The following is a 14,669-nucleotide window of genomic DNA, read 5'->3' as shown; positions in this document are numbered from 1 at the left end:
GGGTTCATGACTTAGATTTAAAGAGTGATAGTATAAACCAATTAGAAAAACAAAGGATAATCTACCTCTCATATCTGTGGAAAAGGAAGAAATTTGTGGGAAAATACAACCAGAATACATTATGGACTGCAAAATGGATAATTTTAATTATATTAAGTTAAAAAAAAAAGTCTGCAAAAACAATGCAGACAAGATTAGAAGGGAAGCTTAGAAGATTAGTAAATTGGGGGAGAAAATTTTACATCCAAGGATTCTATTAAAAACCTCATTTCTAAAATATATAGAGAACTGACTCAAATTTAAAAGAATACAAGCCATTCTCCAACTGATAAATGGTCAAAGAATATGAACAATTTTCAGATGAAGAAATTAAAACAATTTCTTGTCATATGAAAAAGTATTCTATATCACTATTAGTCAGAGAAATGCAAAACAAGGCAATTCTAAGGTACTATTACACACCTCTCAGATTGGCTAAGATTATAGGAAAAGATAATGATGAATGTTGGAGAGGATGTGGGAAAACTGGGATACTGATACATTGTTGGTCGAGTTGTGAACTGATCCAATTATTATAAAGAGCAATTTGGAACTATGCCCAAAGGACTACCAAATTGTGCAGATCCTTTGATCCCATCAGTGTCTTTACTGGGTCTGTATTCCAAAGAAATCATAAAAAAAGAAAAAGGATCCACCTGTGCAAAAACTGAGTAGATGCCCATCAGCTGGGGAAAGACTGAATAAGTTATACGAATGTAATAAAATATCATTGTTCTATAAGAAACTATCAGCAAACTGATTTCAAAAAAGCCTGAAAAGACTTACATGAATTTTTTATAGTGGCAAGAAACTGGAAACTGAGTGGATTTCCCTCAGTTGGAGAATGGCTGAATAAGTTATGGTATATGAATGTTATGGAGTATTATTGTTCTGTAAGAAATGATAAGGAGGATTTCAAAAAAGTCTGGAGAGACTTACAGGAATTGATGCTAAGTGAAGTGAGTAGACCCAAGAGAACATTATACACAGCAACAACAAGATTATATGATAATCAATTCTGATGGACGTGGTTCTTTTCAACAGCAAGATGACTCAGGCCCGTTCCAATGGTCTTGTGATGAAGAGAGAGCCATCTGCACCCAGAGCTAGAGGACTGTGGGGCTGATTGTGGATCACAACACAGTATTTTCATTTTTGTTGTTGTTGTTGTTTGCTTGCATTTTGTTTTCTTTCTCATTTTTTCCTTTTTATTCTGATTTTTCTTGTGCAGCATAATTGTGGAAATATATATAGAAGAATTGCACATGTTTAATATATTTTGTATTACTTGCCATCTATTTTGGTCTACTTGCCAGATAGGGGAAAGAAAGAAAAAAAAGTTTTCGAACACAAAGTTTTGCAAGGGTGAAAATTGAAATTATCTATGCGTGTGTTCTGAAAGTAAAAAGCTTTATTAAAAAAATTTAAAAAAATAAAATTTAAAAATTAAATAAAAAACTAAATATTAAGATTTAAAAAAGCATTTTGTAGATAGTTCAGTGGACTTGTAATCACAAAACTAGGTGGCATGGATGATAGAGTGCTAAATTTAGAGTTCTAAATCTAGCACCATTATTATTTATTAACTTTATTCAAATACTGCTTCACATACCTACTGTGGTCCTGAGCAAATTGCCTAACTTTTCTCAGTCTCATTGTATTCATTTGCAAAATAGGGATAATATAGCTCTTAATATTATCTCCTCTAAAATGAGATAACATTTGTAAAGCACTTAGCAGACTGCCTGACACATAGTAGGTATTTTATAAATACGTATTCTCTTCCCTATTCATTAGAGTCCTTGTGAAGATTAAATAGTATATATATATATAAAGTATAATTACTTTAAAATGTTTTATAAAGTACTGTATAAAGCTTTAAAATGCTATATAAAGTTAGCTACTATTATTATTAATTGTGTATTCCTTTTTCTTTTTATTTAATTGAGCTGGTTGGACTTGATGACCTCTTGAAATCTCTTGAACTTCAAAAGTTTATGATCCTATGGATACCCCCTCCCCCCCCTTCTCTTTCATAATATTGGGTACTCTTGGATTCCATTGCACTCTACTCTCCTGAATCTCCTCTTGTTTGTATTAATCTGTAGAGGGCCAATATTGAATAAGTCCATTCCTATATATAGACTTATTCAATACTGGCCCTCTACATTGATGTGTTACTTCTCTCTCCCTCTCTCCCTTGCTCATACTTCTTCCTTACTATGAACCCTAAATAAGGACTTTCCTCAAGGTTCCACCCATAGTCTTGTGTTATTCTTTTTAAATACTTCTTTCCTCTTATCACTCATCTATTACCATTGTCTTCCATAACTACCTCTTTGCTAATGACAAATCTGTATTTTTGTACCTGGGCCAAATATACCTACAAACTTTTTAAAGCTCTCCATTTTCTGGCCCTACTCTAACTATTCAACCTTTTTTTTCCCCATTAATTCCCAACATGAAACCTCCTTTATCATCAAGCGCATCTCCCTGTCATACAAAAGCCAGGGCCCTTTATCTATAGCTGTTACCTTAAAATGCCTTATCCTCCACTTATTTCCTTGCTTGTTCAAACATTACCCTATCAAGACTCAGATCAAATATAATCGCTTCCATTCAAGCTCCCATGGTCTCTCTTCTCTGAACAGTCCTTATTATCTATACTGGAGGGGGGGAATCTTTTTTTCTGCCAAGAGCAATTTGGATATTTATAACATTATTCATGGGCTATACAAAACGATCAATTTATAGAACTCAAGCAGTTGGAGATTGTTGTACCTAGCTTTTAGCTCATTATTGCTTATGGTTGCCTTAGCAAAATGATTTAGCAATCTTGAAGTCGGGTGGGCCAAACATTCCCTACCCCTGATCTATACCATACCCTTAGAATTTAGTTTCATATTTATATATGTTTATCATATGTTAATAAATATATACAGATATTTAGCTATATATGCATATCTTTATATGTATCTATATATAATATATATAAACAAGGACTAGATCAATGATTCTTCCTTTTTCTTTTTTTTATTCAATGTTATTGTTTCCATTTAACAAACATTTCTTTTTTCCTTGGATCTGTGATTTCAGCGGAAAAGGATATATGCCCAGATTGATATCTTTATCAATGCTAGTGATCACGTTTTCTGCAATTTAAACTCTTAGAAGTTGCTTAGAGCATTCACAAAATAAATGATTTGACCAAGATTACAATCAGTATGTGTCAGCAGTGGGACTTGAATGCAGGTCTTCCTGGATCTAAAGTCAGCTCTCAGTTTAGTTAGCCAGGCTTCCCTGCCACATAGAAAATTTATCTTTGACAATAGAAGTTTGGGTGTAAATATAAATGTTTATGATGCTTATATATGTTTATAATATTCTCTTTTCTCTCTGTGGGTCTCTTTGTGTGTGTCTGTCTCTTTGTCTCTCTTTTTGTCTCTTCCTCTCTCTCATGACATATATATCTACACTCACATGACATTAAATAAATTTATCAGTTTCATCAATATCTCCATCAGCACAGATCATATCCTCACCATCATTTTGGAAGAGTGTTCTTAAGAGACTTCAATCACAAAATTCATCATTTTAAGAGACTTTAGTCACAAAAATCATCACTCTGCCATCAGTTCAATGATAGGCTCAGTAGTAAGGTTGGTTTCTATAGCAATGGCACACATTTGGTCCCTGAGCTCGTCCAGGTTAGGAAGATCTGCTAGTGTTTATGTTTCACTATCACAGCCTTTGAGAACTCAAATTATCAAAAGATTTCAGTGGAGGATAGGCATATATAATTCTTACATACTGTACCACTGTATTATGGTAATCTTGCCACCTCAATCAAATTGCAAACTCCCTAAGAACAGGAGAGTATTATACTTCTTTTTCCTCTCCCTTAGAATTTTATGTTCAGAAGGTGGATAGCATTTGTTAATTAATTAAATGATAAGTACTGCTATAATTTTCTTAGGATTAAGATTCTAAGATATCTGAAAAAAAAAACACCAGGGTCAAGCAGTATAGAGTCAATAATAACTTCAATATTGTCCATTATTAAATAGCACATCAAGCAAAGAGTTAATATAAAACAATTTGAATTCATTATAGCTCTTTTATATATTACCTTACTGATTAGGCTGGAATAAGGGTAGGAGTTGGGAAGTAATTCTTTAAGTATATCATAACTGCATAAGTATCTCTACCTATTTACCTACACAGATTTATGTGTCCTTTAGACTAGTGCCTTTGAGAGTGTGAGGAAGCAGAATATGAATGACTATATTAATAAACATATTAGATTAGATGAATGGAAATGTTTGTTAATGAGAAGATGCTTGAATTCTCTGGAAAGCTGAATAATATCAACTCTATGATATTCCCAAACAATGTACTTACCAAGAGGGGTCCTAAAATATTCAGTCATCTGAAAGGAAAAGATGGAAGAAATCTGATATATTTAAAATAAATCAAGATCAAGTACACACCAAAAAGACTATCATTTATAAATACTGAAGCACTGCAATTTTGTACATCTTTTCTAAAAAGGTCTAAGAGTCTCTGGATTTGGCTGTGTTAATATTTTATCTTTAAAGAACAACCTATTTAGTCTCATAGAGTATCTGAGCATTTGATCTATAATTACAAATCAATAATCTGAACAGGTGTCAAAACTATTCATGTAATGTCATTGACTTTCACTTTATTATTGTTCTTGGGAGAAGACATCTGTTTAAATCTTCAGCTGTCTCTGGCTCACCTCCAATCAGCAATCTACTGTCATTTGAGAGAAAAAAAATCTGTCCCCAAAATATCTTGTTTAGATTCTACCATTAGAAATCTATTAATTCAAATTAATTAATTTTTTCTATTAAAGTACAAATACATTAATCTAGGAATCAGTGACTCTCACTTCAGTGTGAATTTATTTTATCAGACTGAATCACTCTAGCAAGCTAAGGGAGAGCAGTTGCCTTTGGGGAAATGAAAGTTTGATAGCATAGAAGGAGGAAGCATAACTTTGGAGTAAGGGGCCCAATTTAGGGACAAAACCTAGAGTAAAGCAATTTAATGCTGGAACTCCTGGCAATAAGCAACTGAGGATCAGAGCAGCAGTGGTATCAGAAGCGTACAAGACTTAAGAAGGCAAGTGGGAAGATTTGCATTTTTGTCTAAGGTAGGGCTTCTTAAAACTTTTTCTACTTGCAACCCTTTTTTGCTCAGGAATTTTTACACAACTGAGGGTATATAGGCATATAAAATAAGTGTACAAATTCAACATTTACTGATAATAATTAATAATTTTGTGACTCCCACATTCAGTTACACAATTCCATAAGGGGTCACAACCCACAGTTTAAGAAATTTTGGTCTAAGGTATCTCTGTCCATGATGGCTGATGATGGATTTACTGAAACTTTACCTTCTGAGGATTGGCTGCTTGTAAGGGTTGAATTATCTGTACTAGTTTCATCCATGTGTTGGGTTTTTGTTTTAAAAAGTTATTGATCTCTTCCAACATAATACACAAAGGATTAGAATTCCCAGACGTCTCCAGGTCTAAGATAGGAAAGGAGATGGATTCCAGAAAAGAGCCAAGGAAATTGTTCAAGCAGCTCCAGACCACCTGCTGAATGACCTGCTGAATAACAATCACGATAATTAAAATAATTATAAATGTAATTATAATGCAAGTATAATTACAAATATGTATAGCCTGTCTCCATAAAAATTCTGCTCTCTGGTGGGAAGCAACAGAAGACAAAAGTATGTATGGGAAACAGGATAAAGTGCACATGATTCATTTAGGCAATCTCTCCCTTCCTCTGCTCAATACACTTAAAATGAAATCACAAAGGATTGATAGGCTTGAAAGAGGATTGAAAACAATTGGAGAGGAAAGAGATCATTAAAAAGGGAAAAGGATCCACATGTGCAAAAATGTTTGTGGCAGTCCTTTTTGTAGTGACAAGGAACTAGAAACTGAGTGGATGCCCATCAGTTGGGGAAAGACTGAATAAGTTATGTTATATGAATGTAATAAATATTATTGTTCTATAAGAAACTATCAGCAGACTGATTTCAAAAAGGCCTGGAAAGACTTATATGAACTGATGCTAAGTGAAGTGAGTAGAACCAAGAGAACGTTGTACATAGCAATAACAAGATTATGTGATGATTTACTGTGATGGACTTGGCTTTTTTCAAATGTGAGGTGATTCAGGACAATTTCAATAAATTTGTGATGGAAACAACCATTTGCATCCAGAGAGAGATCTACTGGGATTAAATGTGGAGCACAACATAGTATTTTCACTTTTATTGTTGTTGCTTGCTTTTTTTTTTCTCTCATTTTCCACTTTTGATCTGATTTTTCTTGGACAGCATGATAAATGTGGAAATATGTTTAGAAGAAGTGCACATGTTTAATCTATATTAGATTACTTTCTGTCTAGGGGAGAGAGAGGTTGAGAGAAAGGGAGAAAAATTTGGATCACAAGGTTTTGCAAGGGTGAATATTGAGAGTTATCTTTGCATATATTTTGAAAAATAAGAAGCTATTGTAAAAAAAAAAAAAGCAAGAGAAAGAAGGAAGGAAGGAAGGAGAGAAGAAAGGAAGGAAAAGAAAAAAAAAGAAACAAAGAAAGAAAGAGAAAAAATGGAGGTTTTCAGTTTTGTGGATGTGTCATGAAAAAGGGTCATACAGCACTTCTTAGGTTAGTTTGCTCCTGAAGTTCAAGACATTTTGTATGTTTCCCCCATCTTTTCAATTAATATATGTTTATTGTGCACTTATAAGATGTGTAGGGTATAATACTAGTATAGATACAAAAAAGGAGAAGACAAAAAGTTCCTAACTATGGAAATACTAATCTGCTTATTATCTAGTTGGACAGATGAAATATGCATGTTAAAAATTTACAATGTAAGGAAAAATATACCAATAAATATCATGTACAAGGGAAACTGTTTCCCCAGGGTAGATTGCCCAAAGCAAACAGAAGGGAAGGAACAGAATGATAATGGACAGAGAGCCCCAGGTAGAATTGATCCATTTTTATCATTGACAACACTTCATTAGTTGATAATTAGAAAAAAATATATATTCAAAATAGTAAAAAAAAAAAAAAAAAAAAAGCTCCTATATATAGTGCTTTACAGTTTACAAAATCTTTCCTACACAATAATCCTGTGAAGTAGATAGTTTAGAGTTTATTTTCTCCATTTTAAAAACAGAAAAATGTCACCACCATGGAGTTCCACATACAGAAGTAATGGAAGTATTATATCTTATCTCTGTTTTTTCCCCCTGGATACTCCAAATTGTGTGATTGAGAAAAAGAGCATAAGATTTAGAAGTTTAGAGACTGTTGATAGTTTTGGTTTGGTTTTTTGAATTGTTAGTTGGAAAAAAAAAAGTTCCAGTTGAGCGATGAAATCACCAGCTAGACTGTAAGGTATTGCGGAATAAGAAGAGATAAAGTGGAGATAGTGAGTGTAAATTGCTTTTTCTAGCAATTGGTAAAGAAAAAGAGAAAAGGATTAAAGCTAGAGGAGTTGATAGGATTGAAGTGAAAAAAATTAAAAGGATGTTTGAAGACAATAGGAAAGGAACAAGTAGATAGAGGAGATCTTTCTTGATTAGTCTGCTCATTATTTTATGTGATTTTAGATATTTTAAAGGAAATTTAAAATAGTCCATTCCAGTAAGATCCCACCCACCTGACACCTGACTCCACTATGCAAGGTAGATAAGCTAAAGAGAAATTACAACTCAACACTCACTACCTTCATCTCAAAAAGTCTTAAAGTGGGAATGTGATAATGACCTGATAAAGATCAATTTATACAAAGTACATGACATAAAGAAGAGCCACCTAGTCTACTGATCCTATTTCCAGCCCAATCTCAACCATTATTTCTATCCATAGAAAAACAACTCTATCAGAGAAGGGCCGAGTCTTCCCCATCAACTGCCAAGTAACCAGCACCTATGGAATGAGTATATCAGCCTAGCTAAAGTAGTAAGACACCCTGAGGAAAAGACAAGAGTTGGCATGTGCCAGGCCAATCAACCCCCACTCCTTCCCCCACACTCTGAAGTAAATAACCCCTGACTTAAAGCCCAAAGCTTTGAGAATAGCAGTACCCCCCCAGACCACTGGTCCTGTTTCCCATTCAGGTTCCATAGTCACCATGGAAAGAAGCAATCACTATTGAAAAGATTCATCTTCCTCATAATCACCACCAACTTCCACTAACAGAAAAACCAAAAAGCCTCAGTAAAGGCAGCACAGCCAACACTATGCTCTTGCTTTTAGCCCAACCTCTATAGCCATTGTGCCAGAGAACAACTCTATGGAGATGCAATTCAGCAACTGCTTTTACAGTTACTACAGCCTAGTCTCAATACCCACAAGTACTAAAGATTTCAAGAAGTAAGTTTTCACCTCCAAAGCCTTTGGCATTGTAAAATAAGTAAACATCAAAAACAGATATGATTTTATCAGTCGAAATGACAATTAAGAAAATGCATCACCCTCTGCCTTGCTGCTGTACCTTAAGGTACATAGTCTTCCCCCATTAGAATGTGAGTTCTTTGAGAGCAAGAACTGTCTTTTTTCTATTTGTAAAGCCAGCATTTAGTACAATGTTTTACACATAGTAAATGTTTGATTAAATGTCTTTTAATTCATTCATATTCAAACATTAGGCCAAACCTTGCTAACTTCTAGGCACTGTTGAACTAATCTTGCATCCAGGCAGATGATATATAGGATCTGGCAATGCAGACCAGGCAAGCTGGAAGCAGGAATGGTGATGATATTTCCATGGACAAGATCCTGAGCAGTAAGAATGGTCTCCAGGGCTGTACGGACCTGAGTAGAAGTCTCCTGGACCCAACTTTTATTGTGGGGTTCCAAAATCCAAGGGAAAACAACCACATCTGTCTGTGAATAAAAGAAAAGTTCAGGAAGAAAGAAGAATGAAAATAAATAGGAAAATTAAGATAAACATCCTCTAAAATTTTTTTTCATCAGGTAATAGAATTCTAAACCATTTTCCTTTAGCTTTGAGATTGCCAAAACCTCCAATACTCTTTTACCTTAACTCAAACAGAGATCCTTCATGTTTTAACTAATTCTCACAGAAAGTCCATAGGATTCCTTGGTCACCTGTACCATTTCTTATTGACTTCACTGACTAGATGTTCCCTCTCATGTCTAACCTATTTTGTTTTGTTCTCTTCTCAAAGGGGATAGACAATAAATTGTTATGGCTTCTGAATCCCTTGGATTATTTAAGAAATGTTATTGTTTTTCTTTAAGTTTCTCTTTATCCAATGTTCTTTAACTTTTCCTAGAATCTCATTACCCAGTTGATCATTTCTGTTGATCAATCATGGATTCTTTCCAAGGCTGCATGTGTACCACTGACCTAAGGAGAACCAGACTCAGTAGTGACCACTTACTTTCTGGCTGATGAGGCTTCCAACCACCACTTCAGTTGTTACTGCTTCCCAGGAGCTCATGACGTAGGGAAGGAGGACATTGAGATTCTTTCCACTGGGCCACCACCTGCAACATTCCACTTCCCACTCGGCTACAAAGTCATCATCAGTTACTGCAACTGTCAGATTCTTCAGGCTGCTCCCCATGGGCTGCATGCTCTTAAAGGCCTTGACTCCCTGAGTTATCCCCTTTGCTAGGGCTGTTGGACCTGTGGGGTGGATCACCAAAGAAGCACTTTTCTCCTGGGACACAGCTTGCAGTGCCAAAGTGACAGCACTGGCAGTCAGCTCCTGGCTTTCATCCCTAGAAGTCGGTTTCCTCCCTGAGCTATGGCTAGCCCAGGAGGATGACAGCACCACTTGTAGCAACACCTGGGGAATACCTCGATCATTCAGGATATGCTGCCTCAGTACCCTTACTTTGGGGACTGGTTTGACCTTATTTTGTCTGTCCAGTGGCTCACTGCTGAGGCTCATTATGACAGAGGCTCGGAAGGTGGAAGCTTCTCCTTTCCAAAGATAAAGACTAAGGCCATTTCCTACTTGGAAGAAACCACTCATCTTTTTTTGCTCTTGAATCAAACCAGGCCATGGATTCATTCTCACAGTGGAATTGAGAAGGATCATCAGTTTACTGATGGCAGTCTTGGCATTAGAGACCACTTTCTGGGGTCCAGAGAAGGAAATGATTGCTGAGTTCTCAACTAGTTGCCAGCCAACTTTCACCTTCCAAAGAGAAAAATCCAGAGTTTCCTGTAGGACTTTCCATAAATGGAACTCCTCAGGGGTCACATGTAAAATTTCATTTGTGCTTGGATAACTCTGAAGGTGATCCAGCGTCTTCCAGTCTTTATTGTTCCTGCTACATACTGAGAAACTTCGTGGCTGTCTCCCTGAGACTCTCATGAAAGGACCACAACAGGGCTTGACTGTTTGCAAGCTGAATCTGGGATCCTTTAGATCTTTATCATCTTTATCACCTGAAACTCTTTTGCAGCAAGTTCTTAAATGAGGTCCATTGCAGGTCACAGATCCAGACATGTTTGATCCAACCTTCTTACTTCTACTTCAAAATTGAAAAGCCACCTATCAGATTCTGCAGCTTTGCTGGAAAAATTCAGAAAAGAACATCATATAAGACAAATAATCAGAGCCTGATATTATAGTATGATTAGCAATCCCTGTGGGAGAGAATACTCTATGTGAATTTTCTACCTTGCATTCTGAAAGCAGGGCTGAGCCAGGATAAAATTTGATTTTTGTCTTTCCTTGCTTATGTCTCTCTTTCTGTGAGTCTTTATTGTCCCCTATCAATTAAGGTTTGGAAGTGAGGTTGCAAGAATAAAAGGGAACAAAAATTAGTTTAAAAAAAAGAAGGAAGAGCCCCAGAAGTAGAGAATCTTCTGTCATATAATCTTATCATTCTTCAGATTGCTCTGTGATTGGGGGGTTCAGTGGTTTTGAGTTTACTGGAAGAAATTCATTAAACTGGAAAAGATTAAAAAAATAAACCCAAGTTCATAGCATTTTTATATAAATTTTTAAAAAACAAAAACATATCACACTCACCTAGCAAAAGTGATACTGTCTCCATCATTCCTTATCAAAAGTCACTTTTCCCAGCATAGATATTCCTTGTAACTCTCCTCCTGATTATCCAGGATATTCTGCTAAATGACTCTCTTCTCTCCTTTAGTATAATCAGCAACAAAAATGAAAAAGACTAATTTCAGTTTCATTTCCTTGAAAACTTACTCAATGATTTTACTTCAGGAGGTGGGTTTTAAGAAGCATATTTAAATGTAGACAGTATGAGTTTATCAAACTTAATATTTTCAAAATGAAAATAAGAATAAAGAAAGATGAGGAGAAAACAGAGGAGAAAAAGCTAAGATTAAGGCCCTTTTCAAAATTTCTACTCCTGTAGCGTTTCAATTTTCAAAACTGAAACTCAACCACTCCCAATCTCTTTGGCTCCTCCCACAAAGCTCAGAGAGCAACAATCTTCTGGCTGCTGCTTTAGCTAGAGGGCAAGAGAAAACAAAGGGAAGATCTAGAAAGTAATGAAAAGGACAGAACTTTTGGGGAAAAGGTTCCAGGACTTGGGGTCTTAGTCAATATGCAAAAAAGGAAACTAAAGAAAAACTTCACAATGATCTTCAAATACAAACAGCTTCTACTATCATAGAAGATAGTTACTAGCTATAAATTGTTTTGCGGTTCACCAAATGAGACGGTGAGTTTCAATGCAGCTGGATTGAATGGAGTCAAATGTCAGACTTAACTGGCAATTTTTCTCTCTCCTCTTCACTTCATCCTCAACCCCAAAGATATCATTAAAAGCATCAAGGAGGCACTATGTGCTATAGTTGAAAGAACATAGGCTCTGGAATCATATCTAGGTTCAAATTTTGGTTTTAATAACACCATTATCTGTATGATTAGACAAGTAATTCAAGTAATATCTCTTTGAGCCACCAGTTTTTTTTTTTTTTTTTTTAATCTATACAATGAGGGAATTTGACTAGGGTCTCTGAAAGCCCTTTCAGAACTAAATCTATGATCCTAAGGCCAGATCAGCTGGCCAGTTACACTTAATCAGCATTGTGCATAGGAAAAAAGGCAAAAGATAGTCCCCATTCTCGGGAAGTTTACAATCTCACTGGGAGTTAGCCTTCGAACATCTATATCCAAAAAAGCCATTAAAAGGATAAATGGAAAGTAAGAAAAAACAATGAAAAAGGGAACAAAGTATCACAAATGTAGATTGGGAGCTTTGATAGGAATCAAGTGATTTCACACAAGGGATCTTAATGTAGACAAATAGCCAGTCCAATCACTCTTTCACCTGTGTCCTGTTCTCAGATGAAGGCAAGAAAAGTAGCAAAAATACAATGAGAAGTGTGTTAAAGTTAATAGGGATCTAGATTCAAATCCCAGCTTATCCGCTTACACAAGTCCTCAATTTCCTCAATTGTAAAAGGAATTGAAATTAGAAGACCCCCAAAAAAGCCTCTTCTAGCTTTATATCTATGATCTTGTGAATGATTTTTAAAAATTTTTCCTCAACAGTATTTTATTTTCCAAATAGATATATGTTTATATAGTTTTCAACATTCATTTTAAGAGTTATTTTTTATTAATATCTTTTATTTTTATAATACATTCATTTTTTCCTTAAATTTGCAATAGTATTTTATTTTTTTCAAATACATGTAAAGATAGTTTACATCTTCAAAACATTCATTTTTGTAAGTCTTAGTGTTTCAAGTTTTTCTCTCTCCCTCTCTTATCTCTCTTCCCTTCTCCTCTTATCTCCCCCCTCCCCAAGATAGCTAGTAATCTGATATGGGTTAAATATATGTAATTCTTTTAAACGTATATTCATATTTATGATGTTGTGCAAGAAAAATCAGACCAAAAGGAAAAAAAACCCACAAGAAAGAAAAAAAAACAAAAAAGGTGAGAACACTATGCTTCGATCTCACATTTAGTCTCCACACTCTTCTCTCTGAATGCAGATGGCTTTTCCCATCTCAAGTCGATTGGAATTGTCTTGAATCATCTCATTACTGAGAAGAGCAAAGTCCGTCATACTTGTTCATCACATAATCTTGTCATTACTGCGTATAAAGTTTTCCAATTCTGCTCCCTTCGCTCAGCATCAATTCATGTAAGTTTTTCCAGCCTTTTCTGAAATCAGCCTGCTTATTCATTTCTTATGCAAGAATAATATGCCACTACATTCATATGCCATAACTTATTCAGCCATTTCTCAACTGAGAGGCATTCACTTAATTTTTAATTCCTTGACACTACAAAAAGGGCTGCTATAAACATTTTTTTTTTTTTTTTACACATGTGGCTCCTTTTCTCTCTTTTATGATCTCTTTAGGATATAGAACCAGTAGAGACATTGCTGGATCAAAGAGTATGCACAGTTTTATAGCCCTTTGGGCATAGTTTCAAATTGCTCTCCAGAATGATTGTATCATTTTATGAATAATTTTCTAAGAACATTACTGACCCTGGAAATAGTATGTTGCTTCAGGCTAAATGTAAAATATGACTAAAAAAATAACCATGTCTGGAGACATCCAAAGACCACTAAGTTCTAGATCCTCCCTTATCCTTCCACTTGCCTTTCTTCCTGGAGTACTTTCTTTTGCTGTGTCTGACAAAGGCATTTTCTGAACACCTCTATTACCAGAATTTAGGAGAAACAAGCTCTAAAGCTTCTTCTTACTTTGGAGATCATAGTAACTACTTTTTAAAATTGTAAAAAAAAAAAAAAGTTTTTTTTAATTATCCAAATTTGGTAAAAAGTCACCCATATTCATTGCCTCCAATTTCTTATTATCCATTCATTTTTCATCCACTTACGTGGTTTCTAACCTACCACTCTTCTGAAACAACTCTCTAATGATCTTAACTACAAAGTCCAAAACTCTTTAACTCATTTTCCTCCCCACTTGATGTATCTTCTGAATTTGATCCTGTAAATCGTCTCATTCTTAGTTATTCTCTTCTCCCTTGGCCTCCTTACCTTTATTTTCCGGAGTTAAGCCTCAGGGTTAGATAGAGCACTAGACTTGGTGGGAATCAGGAAAATGAGTTCAAATCCTGCCTTGGATACTAAACTAGCTGTGTGACTTTGGGGCAAATAATTAACCTTCCTCAGCTAATTATGGAACCTATCTCTCAGAATTGTTAGGAGAACAAAATAAGATATTTGTAAAGCACATTATAAATGCTGGTTATTCTTATTGTAGCCCTACCTGTAAAAATCCCCCCACATTCTCTTTTGCTAGATAATCACTCACTTCTTACCCTATAAGAATGGGTGCTTCCTAAGGCTGGAGGCTGGACCTTTTTCTCTCTACAACTTTTCCTTTGGTGACCTCATCTATTTTCTTATTTCTCTTATCATCTTTATACATGTTTAAGGAAAAACCCCCAAAACTGAAGATCACATCATATAGGTTACACATGAGTACCCTTCACCTTTACTTTTCATAACCTACAAATTACTCCCAAATCAAATGAAAGCTCTTTAAAAAACTGTTCCCCAGAGATGTTAAATACAATGCCACAATAGTAGTAAATGAAAAAGATA

General features: G+C 35.2%; 1 protein-coding gene across 1 annotated transcript; it reads right to left on the bottom strand.

Annotated features, from left to right (window-relative positions):
• Positions 1–8,744: 8,744 nt before the first annotated feature.
• LOC127546592 (uncharacterized) lies at positions 8,745–10,926 on the bottom strand. Its single transcript, XM_051973621.1, has 2 exons — positions 9,515–10,926; positions 8,745–8,993 (listed from the first exon to the last, which is right to left on the bottom strand). Exons 1-2 carry the CDS (start codon positions 10,592–10,594, stop codon positions 8,745–8,747), a joined length of 1,329 nt encoding a protein of 442 aa, XP_051829581.1. The 5' UTR covers positions 10,595–10,926.
• Positions 10,927–14,669: the final 3,743 nt, after the last annotated feature.

The sequence above is a fragment of the Antechinus flavipes genome, chromosome 2 (assembly GCF_016432865.1).
Source record: "Antechinus flavipes isolate AdamAnt ecotype Samford, QLD, Australia chromosome 2, AdamAnt_v2, whole genome shotgun sequence".
Classification (NCBI taxonomy): Eukaryota; Metazoa; Chordata; class Mammalia; order Dasyuromorphia; family Dasyuridae; genus Antechinus; species Antechinus flavipes.
The sequence above is the reverse complement of the archived record's forward strand: the minus strand, read 5'-3'. Positions and strand labels throughout refer to the sequence as shown.

Excerpts from the sequence above, each read along its gene's own strand:
- LOC127546592 (XM_051973621.1), bottom strand. The coding sequence starts at position 10,594 with ATGTCTGGATCTGTGACCTGCAATGGACCTCATTTAAGAACTTGCTGC. Across the intron at positions 8,994-9,514 it reads GAAGCCTCATCAGCCAGAAA|ACAGATGTGGTTGTTTTCCC; the intron begins GTAAGTGGTCAC and ends TTTTATTCACAG.